The sequence below is a fragment of the Chiloscyllium punctatum genome, chromosome 32 (genome assembly GCF_047496795.1).
Source record: "Chiloscyllium punctatum isolate Juve2018m chromosome 32, sChiPun1.3, whole genome shotgun sequence".
In the NCBI taxonomy this organism is placed as follows: Eukaryota; Metazoa; Chordata; class Chondrichthyes; order Orectolobiformes; family Hemiscylliidae; genus Chiloscyllium; species Chiloscyllium punctatum.
This window is the reverse complement of record NC_092770.1, coordinates 7,621,125-7,637,605: the sequence shown is the minus strand read 5'-3', so window position 1 is coordinate 7,637,605 and position 16,481 is coordinate 7,621,125. Positions and strand designations below refer to the sequence as shown.

Here is a 16,481-nt window from a genome sequence, read left to right as displayed (position 1 = left end):
AAAACTGGTGATATAGTGGACAGTGAAGGGCATTATCTAAGATTACAAAGAGATCTTGATTAATTGGGTCAATGGGCTAATGAGGGCAGCTGGGGTTTATTTTGGATAAGTGGGAGACATTGTATTTGGGTAAAACAAACAGGGGAACAACTTATACAATTAAAAGCAGGGTCTTGGGTAGTGTTGTAGAACAGAGAGACATAGAGGTTCAGGTACATAATGCTATGAACACATATAGATAGGGTGTTTAAGAAGGCATTTAGCACACTTGCCTTCACTGTTCACATCATTGGAGTATAGGAGTGAGGACGTTACGTTACGTTGAGATTGGACAGCACATTAGTGAGGTCTCTGCTACACTACTGGTGTCTATTTCTGAACACCCTGTTATAGGAAGGATATTATTAAGCTGGAGAGGATTCAGAAGAGATTTACCAGGATGTTGCCAGGAATGGAAGGTTTGATTTCTGGGGAGAGCTTAGATGGGCTGGGACTTTTTTCACTGAAGCGTAGGAAGTTAAGGGGTGACCTTATCAAGGTTTATAAAATCACAAGGGGCATAGATAAGGCTAACGGAAGACGTCTTTTCCTTAGGCTAGAGGATTTCAAGACTAGAGGGCATATTTTTAAGGGGAGAAGAGGAGAAGATTTAAAAGACGCGAGGTGTAATTTTTTTTTGTTTTACACAGAATGGCTTGTGTATGGAATGAATTTCCAGAGGAAGTGGTGGGTGCGGGTACAGTTACAGCATTTGAGACATTTAGATAAGTACAAGAAGAAGAAATGTTTGGAGGGATATGGCCCAAACACAGACAGGTGCGACTAGTTAGTTTGGGATTATGGTCAGCATGGTCTAGTTGGACTGAAGGGTTTTTTTTCCATGCTGCGTGACTCTATGACTCTAGAAATAGCAGATGTGCTAGACGATCATTTTCCAAAATTCTATAGATTCTGAAACAATTCCCATGGATTGAAGGGTAGCTAATGTAACTCCACTATTTTAGAAGAGAGAACAAAAAGCAACAAATTATAGACCGATTAACTTGACATCAGTAGTGAGAAAAACGCTGAAGTCCATTATAAAAGATTTAATAGCAGAACAATTGGAAGGTAATGACAAGATTGAATAGAGTCAGCATGGAGTTACAAAGGAAAGGTTATGCTTGACAAATCTACTGGAATCTTGTTCGAGGATGTAACAAGTGGCGATTTGGATAAGAGGGAGCCAGTGAATGTGTTACTCCTAGACTCTATTGTTCCAATGCACACCTGTCCAAATTGAGCGAGTGGGCAAATTCATGACCGATGCAGAATAATATGGAAAAACGAGGTTATCCACTTTGGTAGCAAAAACAGGCATGCAAATTATCTGAAATGTTGACCGATTAGGAAAACACAACGAGACCTTCTACACCAGTTGCTGAAAGTAAATAGGAGTTGCAGCAGATGGTGAAGGCGGCAAATGGTATGTTGGCCTTCATAGTGAGAGGATTGAATAGAGGACCAGGGATATCTTGCTATGATTATACATGGCCTTAGTGAGACCACTCTCGGAATATCATGGAGCAATTTTCGTGTCTTTATCGGAGAAAGGACATTCTGGCTGTGCAGTACAAACAATGTTTCTCATGCTGATTCCCACATTGGCAGGACTGACATACATGGAAAAGACTGGATCAGGTGAGGCTACATTCACTAGATTTTAGAAGAATGGGATTGCAGGGGATCTCAAATCTATAAAATTCTAACAGGATTAAATGGGGTAGATTCAGGAAGGATGTTCTCAATGATCAGAGCGTCCAGAACCAGAGGTCACAGACTAAGGACAAGGGATAGGCCTTTTCGAATAGAGATGAAGTGAAATTTCTTTTACCAGAGAGTGGTAAGCCTCTGGAATTCTCTGCCACAGGAAATGGTTGAGTCCAAATCCTTAAAGACTTTCAAGAAAGATGCAGATATTGTTTTTATTACTAATGGGATTAAAGGATGAGGAGAAAGTGGGAGTAGGGTACTGAGTTGGATGGTCAGCTATGAATGGTGAAGCAGACTTGAAGGGCTGAAGGATTACTCCTGCAACTATATTCAACGCTTTTAATGTTTCTAAATGACAAATAGAAAGTCACTAAAATTGATCATTCACTGGGGAACTGTTCTAAGAATACTTTGCCCAAGTGATCGTTTTGCATATATAAATTTAGGTAGTAGTTGCCCCTTGTTGTGCAGTGATAGACAGTCTGGGTTCAAATTCTAACCACCATTAACATGTGTCACAACAAGTTGATTAAATTAATTAGATTGTAGCTCCCAATTGGCAATGGAGAAGACAGAAGCCCAAATTTTGTCTGAACCCAAATCTGCATTTGCACATCCATAAGGGGTTACTGGACAATGGAAATGAGAACCCTGATTATTTTTCCACCATTAAAACTAACTGCTATGGTACACCATTAAACCAGCTCAGAGCAGGCACCAAACTGGTATATTCCAAGCCCATGTGACTCAGACTGTTCACTGGTTGAACCTGCTGCACAACAGCAGACTAAGACATTCTGTATTCATGTCTTAAGATGATTATCAAAGCAACAATGCGATTGTCTAGTAATAAATAATTGAACTTTTGTTGAAGACGACTCAAAATTTACATTAAAAACTTTTGTACTAACAATGTGCAGACATTAAACTTTGCTTGATAGGAATAGCCCAAGAAATTCATTCTATTACAAAAGTAAATAAGAATCTAATTATACCTCAATTGATATTAAAACTTTGTTCCTATAATAATTTTTGTACAAGGCCTAGCAAGAGTTTGACTTAATGAAGCAAATTTACTGCTGATATTTATCCCAATTGTATACTGCATTTGATTCCAGTGTGTAAACCATGGCTCAATTGGTTACACTCACCTCTTGAATCACAAGGTTCTAGGCTCAAAGGCAAATCCAGGACTTGAATATAAGACACAAGGCTGATGTTTCAGTGCAATACTATGGAAATGCAGCCTTCAGGAAGTGCAGCCTTTCAGATGATGTAATAAATCAAAGCCCTCTCTGCCTAATTAGATGCACGTAAATAATCCAATAGACAACTTTGAAGAGCAGAGGAGCTAACCCCATGTCCTGGCTAATATTTATCCCTCAATCAACATTACAAAAAAGAAAACCGTAACCTAGCCAAGACTGCAGTATTTGGGTTTTGTTGTTGACAAATTGGCTGCTACATTTCACATATTGCAGTAAGCACCTAGACTTCAATAGTACTTTGTTTTACTGCAGAGCACTTTAAGACAACCAGTGGTCAGGAAACTTGCGATATTAATGCAACCGTTTCTTTTCTTTTTAGAGCCATCAGCTTTAGCTCTTTTGTTTCATTTGTGAATATACAGCAATGTCAAGTGTGATTTGTAATCCCATACCAGCTGGAGTCACCATGAAGATTTCTCCTTCACAACCTCTCCCCTGTCTGAAGTGTGGTACCCCTCAGGGTAAACCACCGCCACTCATCTCTCTCAAATGGGAGAGCAGCCCTATGATCTGCTACGGCTATGGTGGTCCATTTTTTAAATAGAGGAAGAGAAACATTTAAAAATAAACAAGGTTGTGAACCGTCTGCTCTGGGATTAAAACAGAATATTAGTGTCTAATTATAAATTAAATCTAAAACAGATTCCACTCGGAGAAATTTACCTGTACCTCTACCAATGTCATCGATTGTATCAGTTGCACCCAATGTGGTCTCCTCTACATTGGTGATGCAGGACGCCTTCTTGCGGATCATTTCAGAGAACATCTCTGAAACACCCGCACCCACCAACCCCATCGCCCTGTGGCTGAACACTTCAACGCTCCCTCCCACTCTGTCGAGGACACGCAGGTCCTGGGCCTCTTCCACTGCCGAACCATTACCACCCGACACCTCAAGGAATTACACCCCATATTCTCCTTTGGGACCCTGCAACCACACAGGATAAATGTGGATTTCAACAGTGTCCTCATTTCCCCTCTCCACAGATTATCCCAGTCCCAAGCCGTCTCAAGACCGTCTTCCATCACCTTTCCCATCTATCCGCTCCGCCCCTGCCTCGACCTATCACCTTCTCCCTCACCTTCATCTACTATCACTTTCCAAGCTAGTTTCCCCCCAGTCCCAACCCCCTCCTCCCATTTATCTCTCGGTTCCCTGGCCTACAAGCCCCATTCCTGATGAAGGGCTTATGCCCGAAATGTCGATTCTTCTGCTCCTTGGATACTGCCTGACCTGCTGTGCTTTTCCAGCACCATACTCTTCAACACAAACAAATTCCAGCCAAACCTACATTTAAAATGGAGGGAAAAACCCCCTGCAGTCACAATTTGTTCATCTTAACTTCCATCTACTTTCTTGAATTGCATTATCTGTTTCTCCTTGCAGCAGCACCACCCTTTTTCTTACTTGCTCACTTCTGTAAATTCAGCAGAGATCTGTGAAAAACCTTACGACACAATAAAAGTCGTAAAGAAAAAAACTCCTGCCCATTCTCAAACCTTAGTCTCAAATTCATGCTGAATTCATTCAAAGTTTAATTTATTTTCCTTACTAGCAGAGAAGATAGATCAAAAAGAGTTAAGAAAAACTGTGGATACAGTGTTCATCCATGCTCAATGCAACAATAGAATCTGTATAATGGAATTATCGGATGTAGTAGGAAAAAGAGAGGAAACAGGTACAAAAAGGCTGTTAAACGGTTGAACAAAGTTAAAAATCACACACCAGATTACAGTCCAACAGGTTTATTTGGAAGCACTAGCTTTCAGAGCGCTAACTCCACAACCATCTGATGAAGGAGCAGCGCTTCGAAAGCCAGTGCTCCTAAATAAACCTGTTGGACTATAACCTGGTGTTGTGAGATTTTTAACTTTGTACAACCCAGTCCAACACCAGCTCCTCCAAATCGTTAAAAGGTTACTTCATCAAGGTTGACCTGGTGCGGAGAGAAACAAAGGGGAGTTCTTTGCTGAGGACTATTTGTCCTCAGTGAGGCCACAAGTAGAAGAACATTGAAAATTAATTCCTTGCTTTGTTATCTTGGATAGGATACACAAAATGGCAAGAAAGTTGAACAAAATAAATCTCAAAATAAATAAATATAGCCATAATTGCGGGTGCGGTGTACAATGAAAGCAATGGAAGGAATATTGTGCCATTTACTCTGATGCTACATTGATAAATGTTTTGCAGTTTGGAAGACAGTCTTGAAAATGTTGGGATTTTGTTTCAGATCTGGTAAGATCATCATCTAAAGAGAGAATGCCAAAATTATGAAGCGTTTTGAAAAGGATGGTAAATTGGTTCCAGAGATAGTGAGGACATGAATCTTAGAACAATCAGAAAATAAATTAGGTGATTGCTTTTCAAGTAGGGACAATGGATGAAATATGGAATTTATTACTAATCCATTAAAAAGGGAAATTGGGGAAATTATAAAATTACTTGCAAAAGTGGAATTTTAAATCAAAGCTGTCTCATGTGAAACACAATACGTTGCTTCTGTTCTGTATCAATCACTGGTCCTAGGAGGTAAACTCACATCAATGAAAGATGTAGAACAGCAGTCACATCAGAAGAAATAGGAGAGCAAACTCTGAATAAAACACATCCTGGGCCCATCTTCTGACATGGGTGTGGTGTGTTGCTTTTAACCATATTTATTTATGAGATGCAATGCCAAAGGTTTATGGACATAATTTACGTTTAAAGATCTGTTCAATGTTGACAGTGTTGCTACACATGAACATCAACCTTGTTTACACTTTCTCCCTTTTTTCTCTTTTGCCTATCTCCCAAATACAGTCAGCGATAAGGCATCCATGTACAACATAGATAAAAGCATCCACACACTACATAGAGATAAAACAAACTATTAAAAATGGATGGCAAACAGAAATTTTATAATTACTTAGCTCACAACAAATGTCTGAGTCTAAAGAGATCTCTACTCTGTCACTAAGAAATGGCAATAAAACAACTGCAATGTCCTCCTGGTAAACATCAGCACTGATTAAACAGGACACTGCAATGATATGTGGGAAAAACAAAAATAGAAAGCTTTGCAATGGTATCACATTAGAATCATATTTTGGGGCTTGTTATGGGATGTGTGTATTGGAGCATTTGTTAGTGGTGATGCACTTCATAATTTTAGTTCCGACTAATGAAGGATCCATTAAAATGGCAAGGAACTTCCTTGGAGCTACCATGATTTCAGATGGATTAGTCTGCAGTGACAATGACACTTACAGCATTTGTTCCCCATTTCCAGGGAACTAATGCCCACAGACTGGGAACAGCTCCAAGGAATGTCCTAGAATGTGTTGTATTTGATATATTGGCATTTGCATGGCCAAGATTGTATTTGGCTGCATAGTATCGCCTGAATAACAGACAATATTTGTTAGACCTAATAAACAGTTTGACAAGCAGTGGATGTGTCTGACAATTTTAGGATACAGTTTTTTTTGGGAAAGTAAGGACTTTTTTTGAATGCCTTTATTTGTTATTTGATTATATCAAATGCAAATACTAGAATCATTAGTGCCATGCTAAGTTGAATGCTGCCATTTAGCTACTGTATCTCTGGCATTCACCTCTGTTCCATTTTTGGATAAAGATGGAAAGAGGATATCATAAGCTGAAAGGCTCAGGCAGAAGCAGAACTGAGCACTGAGTAGGCAATGAATCCTTCCATCATTTACTGATGATTGGCAGACTGGCATTGGCCAGATTACAGTCATCCCGTGCTTTATGGATAGGAGAGAAAGGAACACAATGTCCCATATTGCAAGATGGAAGCTGGGCTGGAAGAAGCTAATTTTGCTAGTGTTCTTGTCCACAGTCAGATTCAATTATTAGATTAGATTCGATTAGATTACTTACAGTGTGGAGACAGGCCCTTCGGCCCAACAAGTCCACACCGCCCCGCCGAAGCGCAACCCACCCATACCCCTACATCTACCCCTTACCTAACACTATGGGCAATTTAGCATGGCCAATTCACCTGACCTGCACATCTTTGGATTGTGGGAGGAAACCGGAGCACCCGGAGGAAACTCACGCAGACACGGGGAGAATGTGCAAACTCCACACAGAGAGTCGCCTGAGGCGGGAATTGAACCCGGGTCTCTGGCGCTGTGAGGCAGCAGTGCTAACCACTGTGCCACTGTGCCGCCCACATTCTGGGTCTGAGTGGTGCAGTCAATCGCTACTAAATTTCAGGTGAAGAGAACCAACTTAGCCAGATAGATGCATTTACAATAATGAAGATTGTGTAGGATCGTGCAGTTGGCGTGTTTGGCATAAACCGTATGCAAACACTTCAGCCTCACCAGTTACATTCACTTGCTTGGCTGCACGAAGTGTGTAAATGGGGATGATTTTACTGCTTCCTCCAACTCTTAATTGGGTGGTTACCTAACACCATTCTTGTCTCGGTTTCGTAGAGCTACAAATTTGAACTTGCCATCTTACGTTGTTAATCTAATCATAACCATTAGGCTACTATACCCAAGTAATCGATTTCCATCTTCATGTAATAAAATTCCTGAAATGATTTTACATCAAAAGTACCACATCAATGCATAGCATTATTTAACTGCCAAGAATGTCTGGACAAAATAATGACACAATCAGAAATAGGATTTTTTTAATGGCAGCTTTTACAATCAAAAAGCATTCTTTGTTCCGTTGACTGTTCCACTGATAATTATTCTAATAGTCATCAATCAATTGCATTATTTATCCTCAGGGGTGCAATATATATCAAATCAACAGGCGAGACAGATTTTTAGACAACAGCAATCACTTTTGAAGGAGTTAATGTGACTGATATAACTTTATCATGTTATGACAACCTTCATCATAGATCACAAAGGATTTAAATGTGATAAATCACAGGGCTGTAAATACAAGTACTACATAGCTAGGGAACATTGATAATTACCTGCACTACTTCAAAAGGAGGAAATTGTAATCAAAGCTTTTGTAAATAGGGGCATGGGATGCAAAACCAAGGAAATAATTTATAAAACAGCAGTTTGCCTTCAACTAGAACACTGTGCCCAATTCTAGGCACTGCACTTTAAAAAGTGTATGAAACATTAGAGTGGGTACACGGAAGATTTTATGAGTGGCGCGGAGGATGAGCAACTTCACTTGCAGAGACAGATTGAAGTAGTTTTCTTTGGTATTCATTTCTGGGATGAAGTCATCACTGGCTAGGCCAGCATATATTGCCTATTCCTAATTGCCAGAGGGCAGTTAAGAGTCAACCACATTGCTGTGGGTCTGGAGTCACATGACAGTCTGACCAGCTAATGACATTCCCAAAAGGACATTAATGAACCGGATGGGTTTTTCCCAGTAAGAGTCTAATGATGACCACAGTCAGTCAATCAATTCCAGATTGTTATCTGGTTAAGCATGGCAGTTTCCTTCACGAGAAACATTAGTGAACCAAATTTGTTTTTTTGACAAGAGGCAATGGGCTCATGGTTATCATTTGACTCCTAATTCCAGATTTTTATTGAATTCAAATTCTGTCATCTGCTGTGGCAAGATTCAAACCCAGGTCCTCAAAACATTAGCTGGGTCTTTGGATTAACAGCCCAGTAATAATACCACTAGGCATCACCTCCCCTATTGGAGGTTGGAATTGGAGTTGTTCTCCTTCAAAGAAAAAAGGTGAAAAGAAGCTTTGAATATACTGTTCAAAATTAAGAGGGGCCTGGATAAAGAAGATAGGAAGAAACTGCTCCCATTGGCAGAAGAGTCAAAAACCAGGTGACTCATTTAAAGTGACTCCTGAAGAAGGGCTTATGCCCGAAACGTCGATTCTCCTGTTCCTTGGATGCTGCCTGACCTGCTGCGCGTTTCCAGCAACACATTTTCAGCTCATTTAAAGTGACTGGCAAGTGAACCAGAGGTCAAATGAGGAAAAACTATTTACTCAAGAGGGTGGTTAGTGTTGCATAATAATTAGGAATCTTAAAGTGCTAAAGCTGAGGGGGATGTCATATGGACTAGGCACAGGAATGACTTAGAATCTTAACAGGAGTAAGGCTGATTGACTTCCTCATTGATTAACATGATGGACATTGTTAGAGAGATTAAGTTATATATGATTGCTATCATGCAACAAACTACATCTTCATGATAAGAGCTTCTCAGGAGGACAGAAATGCAATGGAGAGAGATTGAAAAGTGCTGATGTTCCTCGGACCTACGTGTGCTTATTCATCAGTCATTGAAAACTAATAAACAGATGCACCAAGCAATTAGAAAGACCAATAGTCTGTTCACTCTTACTGCAAGGCGATTTGAGTACAGAACTATAGTGGTTTGCTGAAATTATACAGAACTTTAGTGAGAGTAGTGTGTGCAGTTTAGTCTTTTTACCTAAGAAAGGATATACTTACCATAGAGGAAATACAATTAAGGATCGCCAGACTGATCACTGGGATTGCAAGATTGAAGAGACAGGGCCATTATTTTCTCAAACTCTCTATTCAAATCTACAGATTAATATTCATTTTTAAAAAAAAAGAGGTTCCCAAAATTCTCACAGGGCCTGATGCAGTGATTGCAAAAAATCAGTAATGGCAGTGTGGTCTCCCAAGTGCCTCTCACAGGTCGATTCTCCTGCTCCTCAGATGCTGTGCTTTTCCAGCACCACATTCTTGACTCTGATCTCCAGCATCTGCAGTCCTCACTTTTTCCACAGCATTGGGATAAGCAGTAAATCAGTGATGAGTAGAAATTTCATCATTCAGATCTTTGAAATATTCTGTCACAGAAGGCTGTGGAAACCTCGTCATGGAGTATGATGGAGATAATAAAATTTCTAGATATTAATGCTATCAGAGGGTAGAAAGTTAGCATGAGAAAAGTAACGTTGAGGTATAGGATCAGCCACAATTTAGTTGAATTGTGCAGCAGAGTTGAAGGACCAAATAATCAGCGCCTGCTCTTGTTTAAAATGTATGATTAGCAACACGGAATATAAAGAGGCACAGTGGCTAGCATTGCAGCCTCACGGCTCCAGGGACCCAGGTTCAATTCCAGCCTCTGGCAACTGTCTGTGTATAACTACAAATTGAGGAGTGATAGATTTAAAACAGATGTCAGAAGCAGGTCCTTTACGCAGAGAGTGGTAAAAGCGTGGAATGCCCTACCTGCCAATGTAGTCAACTCAGCCACATTAGGGAGATTTAACCAATCCTTCGATAAGCACATGGATGATTTTGGGATAGTATAAGGGGACAAACTGAGAATAGCTCACAGGTCAGCACAACATCGAGGGCCAAAGGGCCTGTTCTGCGCTATATTGTTCTATGTTCTAGAAACTGCAAAAGGATCAGTCATCAAAAATATTCTCGTTGACATAATGCAGCAATTCAATCAAAAGAAAGCTTCACCCATGCCTGGTAACATCTCCCAGGATGTGGTAGTAGTTTCGTGTCGGTCACTCTGATGTTAAACCTTACTGTGGTGCTTAAAGAGATGGAGAAATTGTGGATCAATGAATGACAGCCAGCGCTCAATGTAATAGCAATGCATGGGAGAGACAGAACAGAAACCTAGAAATATTTCCTTTACAAACTCTGGAAGCAACAGCTATGATTTATATGCATGCTAGGTAAGCATTTGAAAGTATACACACATTAGAACTGAAGCATATTCATGGCAAGGTACAGAAGTCCTACTTCTGCAAAGTTACCTGCTGGAGTTATGAAAACAATTACAAAATAAAATGAGAAATTGTTATGGACCACATCAAGGAAATGGAAATCTCCTTAATGTTTCCAGTGCTGGAAAAGGGCATAAATACTTAAAGCTCAGTGCAACCATTTTTAAACCTCCCCCAGTTTATAACAACGTTTATGTGTAAGCATGTAACTAGTGCTTACTAAGTATGAAGTTTTAATTTTTTTTTTACAATCTATGAACATTTGCATTCTGCAAGTGCTCTTCCATCACAAGCCTCAGGCAACAAACAATGACAATGCACAATCTTTTTCAACAGCAAGATAACACATCATATCAAAATGCTAGCTTCTGTTAGCACCATTGCTTTTCCGAATGAGCAAAATTAAGCTCCTGCCATTGTCAGATTTATTTTCAAAGACTACTTTTATTGGCTTACTATTAATAATTTTAGACTGCTAGCACATCACTATAAACACGTGTCCCACAGCCTGAGAATGTGAATATATATAGACCATCTGGATTCAGCCAGTAGACTATAAATAGTCATTTGGTACAGTGTACAATACTGCAACATTTTATCTCATACGGGCCACTCATATTGTGGGTGTTGACACAGAAATTGACCTTTTGAGGCCTTCAAATGTCCTTCCAAAAGATGGCAACCAACTTATACATGCCAGGTTTAAAAGTAAGCCACCAACATCGATGTGGATAGCGGTCATCTTTGTCACTCCTCATACAGGATTTGGTCTGTGTAGGCATGTTTTAAATTCCTATGCATCTTTGCAGCAGAGCCAGCATCACCTGTTAGATCCTTCGTTTATGGTTAAAAGGTGAAATATTGAAACCAGTTACTGTTACCAGTACAGCATGTCATGGCTGAAAAGGGGGTCATTGCTGACACACGCAAAAATGCATTCTTCCAAAAAATAATGGGATCACCTTTTAAGCCACAATCTAAATCAACGTACAATGTAAACCATTAACCTGCAAAAAATTGCTTTCAGTGTCATGGAATTTCCAGTTTTCCATGAGAAATTTGTCGAAATTAATGGCAGAATCCATCAAATATTAGAATTATCAACTGAAACCAATGCCTTCTTTATTTTAAGAAGGCGTGCACTTTTTTGGTTAATACTTTAAAAATATTCCATGAAACATACAAGTGACATCAAGCCAAATGAAAGAGACAACAAATGGATAACCGATCAGAGGTTAACGGAAACAGATTTGAAGAGGCTTCCGATTGAAGGCAGAGGTGGAGAAGGTTAGGGAAGGAATTCATAGGGAGATGAAGACAGACCCCCTCTGCTAACCTCTCTAATGTTCCAAAGAATTTTTAACTTTTCGTGACTTAAACTTCTTTTTTGATCAGTTATGCATCTAAGGACTGATTTAGATCAATTAATTCAAGTACATCAAGACAGGTTATCACTCATTTAGTGCTGAGAGACAGACAAGAATTCCTTTTAGGTTAACTCACAGCAGGTTACGAAGAATAGATGACTGCAGTTGATTGTTGACCCTTATTATTGGTATTCCAGAAAATGTGAGAACTGAAATGTGATTAAAATTTAAAGTACCTTCAATAAAAGTAAACCTCTGTTCATTCAGTTTCAGGATAAAAGAGGCTAATGAGTCAAGATTGAGATGAGGAAAAACATCTGACCTCAAAGAATCTTTGGAATTCTACACTGCAGAGGGTTGTGGATATGCCAGCTCAAAATTTATTTAGGGCCGACAGGTTTTTGGTCTCTCGGGGAATCCAGGGATATGGGTAGCAAGTGAAAAATTGCAGTTGACACTGTAGGCTGGCTATGTTCATAGTGAGTGCAAGTATCTTGGCTGAAAGCAGCCCAAATCACATTTACCTGTACAGTACTCAGTCCATAGTAGTTGGATAAAAATATTAATCATGTAAGTTTTAGTAAAGCTGGCAAAAAACAAATGTGTCTTATTGCATTACCAGACGCTAGTAGAAGCAATAATAATTTTTATTGCAGCAATTCAGGAACAGTCAATGGTCGCCTGTGTTTTCTCTCTTACTTTGCAATTGGAACCTCTGATATTTTCACACAAGTGAAAGCTTAGGTGACTCCTTTTCTCCCCAGGTCAAGTCCAAAGAGAATAAAAGATGAGATTCAATCCAAGAATGAAAGGAGACCCTTATAAATTATATATATCCCAATAATATCATAACCACTATAAAAGGTATCTGTCTATTGAGGGCTCAGGAAGACCAAATTAACATCTTAAGTATTGCCTGCTCTTTTTAAAGAAAATAACTTTCTGAAATAACAGATAAACAGGCTAAATATGAAGATTAAGTGGCATAGGGGAGTAAGGCTGTGGCAGAAATCTGAAGTAAAACTAAAACGATAAAAATAAGGATTCTTCATTAATTATTCCCAGAATGCATGAATAAATCAATGTTTCATGATTCTGTTCCTCCCTCTAAACCTAGCTTTAACAAAATCAATAGAAGAATAAAAACAGAAAATGCTAGAAGTGCTTACCAGGTCAGAAAGCATCAATAGAAGATTATTTATGTAGAATTCTCAGAAGTGAAAGAAAGCAAGGATACAACAAAAGAAATGTCACTATTCCTCATTATCTGCTGGTGATCCTATCATTGAGGACATCAGAATATTTGCCAAACTCCACAAGAGAGCACAGCACAGGCCAAGGCTCTTGTAGAAGGTGTTTATTACAGAAGAGTACCATGTTTCAAACCTGTTTGTGGGTGATATGTAAAAACATCCTCCCAAAGGAGCACATTTGAAAACAGGCCTGAGCTGCAATACAGACAGCCAACACACGCAGATTAGACTAACCTGGAATACTTTGTCTTCTAACTGCCAAGGTGCCTTCGGAAGCTTTTGCTGGGTTTGTAGATTTGGCGTATGGTCCCTCATCTGTAAAATAAAAATGTTGGATCTGTCTAAAAGAATTATGGAAAGGAATTCTTTATTGGAGAAAACCACTCTGTGAACAACATCGTATACTGAGGTGACAGTCACCAAAGCCTTCAGATTATCAGAAGCGCCTAAAGATCTGTAAGAGCCAGCTCTGTATTCTTGCTAACATTAGCCTAGTAATATCAAAACAGGAGTGGTTTCACGTTGAAGTAATCAGCAAGGTAAAGGGGTGGAAAACAGATTACTAATGACAAAGACAAATACTAGATTATACTAGTTTCACTATCCCCCACGAGGACCACTAAGACCAAAATGTCATTGCATATTACAGGAAGCACTGCACCACTACATTTTACAAAATTTATATTCAAATTTCAGTGATCTGAAGACGGTAATAGACGAATTGCCCATTTTGAGAAGAAATGTTACCTACCTCAGACACAGAACATAATACCATAGGTCTGGTAGAATCAGAAAGAACAGTTAACATTACAATTCTGAAGAAGTGATAATAAACTATTTCTCTTTCTGTAGATGCTAAGATTTGAATGTTTTTTAGTACTTGGCTTTATTGCAGCTCTCCAGTATCCAAAGTACCTGCAGTATTTTGCTTTTATTTTAGGAGAACCTCCTTTCTCAGTCAGGACTAACAGTTAAGAGATAAAGCAAATTTGCTATCTACAGATCTAATTTTTTTTTTAAAAACTCAGTTCTACAGAGGGTGAAATGAAAGCATTCTTTTGGAAAAGGACTCCCTTATCTGTACATCAACAATGACACAATGAGGACTGAGCTAACCATAGTTAAACAAGCATGCCTTCAGGCACTGTATTCTTCAGTATGTTGAAAACCAGCTGTAGATTCAATACGTGAAACACACGCAGCCCTCCACAGATGGATCTGCTGCCAAATCTACAGTGAAGTTTCGGTTTGTGACAAGGTGCCGACATTTCTTGAGATGTTTGATTCAAATAACTGAATTTCAGATTTTTCCAAAGCAAGTGCTGACCATGACAAAATGCCTATCCAAAAAGAATTCTGCTTCAATGCCCGAGATGTCAGATATCCCAAAGCTTTGTTCCATTGTGGACTTGGGATTTTGGCTGTAAGTATAGAAACAGAGTTTAGTACTTCAAAATACCAGCTGCATATTTACATGCAACACGTTTTCATGGTAATCCTTGCTCTGTAGCTGTCCTCCTTTCTCTGGTTTCAGGTGCCATGGTTTGAAATCCCATTCCAAGCATTACAGCCTTTAACCAAGTTTTTAATATTTCAGTACAGTACTGAGAATATGCAGAATTGTTTAAGATGCTGCCTTTTTGATGCAAAGCAAAACTAAAAAGGTCCTGTGTGCCTTTTCAAAGAATGCAAAATGATTCCATATCGCTGTTTTAAAGAAACGCACCAAATTCACTGGTGTCCTGGCTTACATTTATCCAAAAAATGAACAGAACCAAAAACAAATTAATTGCTTAATCATCACATTGCTCATTGTGAAAACCGCAGAGAGAAGCTTTTTGGTCTTTCTTAACAGAGGAGATAGAGGAGGGAAAGAAAGTGAGAACATGTAAGAGGCAAGGTTTACGAAAAAAAAAGAGAGGAAACAGCAGTTAAGACAACTGAGTCTGCACCACCAATAAGATCATTGCTGACCTGGTTTGTACGCCTACCTCTCGAAGTTGTCATTGATCAGAAGTCCAAGATAGATCGAAATATATTCAATAAGCTCGGAATATATTCAATGAAGATATTCTGTGGAAGATCATTCCAAGAACTAGCAGCTCTCAGAAGACATCCTTCCTCATCTGGTCTTAAAACAGAGACTGGTTTTAAAATTGCACCCTCATGGTTTTTCATCTTCTCATGAGAGGAAACATCCTGTCAAGACCCTCAGAATCATATGTTTCAATAAGATCACCCTCATTCTTCTAAACTCCAATGAGTACAGATTAAAAAAAATCTTTCCTCACAAGCTAATCCGCTCATTCCAAAAATCAGACTGTAACTATATTCTTTAAGGTGCCCAAAATTGGAACCACACCATGTATAGTTGTAACAAGACATTCCCACATTTATACTGTATCCCCGTTTGTAACAAAGGTGAACATTCCATTTGCCTTCCCAATAACTTGGTGCACCTCCATACAACTTATGCAAGAAAGACACCCAGATCCTTCTGTACTGCAGCGCCTTGCATTCTTGCTCTAATTGATGTTCTGGTTTCAGATTCTTCCTGCCAAAGTGGTCATCTTCCCTGTGCCCCAAAGTATACTGTGGTTGCCAAAATTTGTATCCTTTTGCAGGCTCTTTATATCCTATTTGCAACATGGTTTTCTCCCAAATTTTATATCATTAGCAAATTTGGCTACAATACGGTCAGTGCTTTCCTCCAAACTATTAACATAGATTTCAAATAGTCAGCTGGAACATTTCCAATATCTAAGGAATTTTATAAGATTCCTACCAATGCATCCACTATCTCTATAGTCATTTTCTTTAAGACCTGAGGTTACAGGGCATCAGATCCAGGGCACTTTCCAGCCTTTAATTTCTGATTACATTTTGTTGAGTGACTATGAGTGATTCAAGTTCCTTTCTCTCTTTTGCCTACTGGTGTTTCCATTATTCTTGGAAGCTTTTTGTACATTCGACTGTGGAGACAAAGGTAAAATATTTGTTCAAAGTCTCTACCATTTTCTTTGCATTCTTTTGTCAATTTCCCAAACTCACCGCCTTAAAAATCCAATATTCATTGATGTTACTCTTTTGCCTTTGATATAGCATGAAAAGCTTTTATTTTATTCTACATTTTTTCAAGTTCTT

At 39.1% G+C, this 16,481-nt stretch overlaps 1 protein-coding gene across 11 annotated transcripts in view; it reads right to left on the bottom strand.

Moving 5' to 3' along the window:
* The window catches only part of grip1 (glutamate receptor interacting protein 1), a 472,826-nt gene that overhangs the window by 125,853 nt on the left and 330,492 nt on the right, over positions 1 to 16,481 (bottom strand). For all 11 annotated transcript variants that reach the window (XM_072551567.1, XM_072551564.1, XM_072551566.1 and 8 more), the window contains exon 2: positions 13,572 to 13,652. In XM_072551567.1, the coding sequence (XP_072407668.1) occupies positions 13,572 to 13,652 (81 nt within the window). The remainder of the gene's footprint in view (positions 1 to 13,571; positions 13,653 to 16,481) is intronic.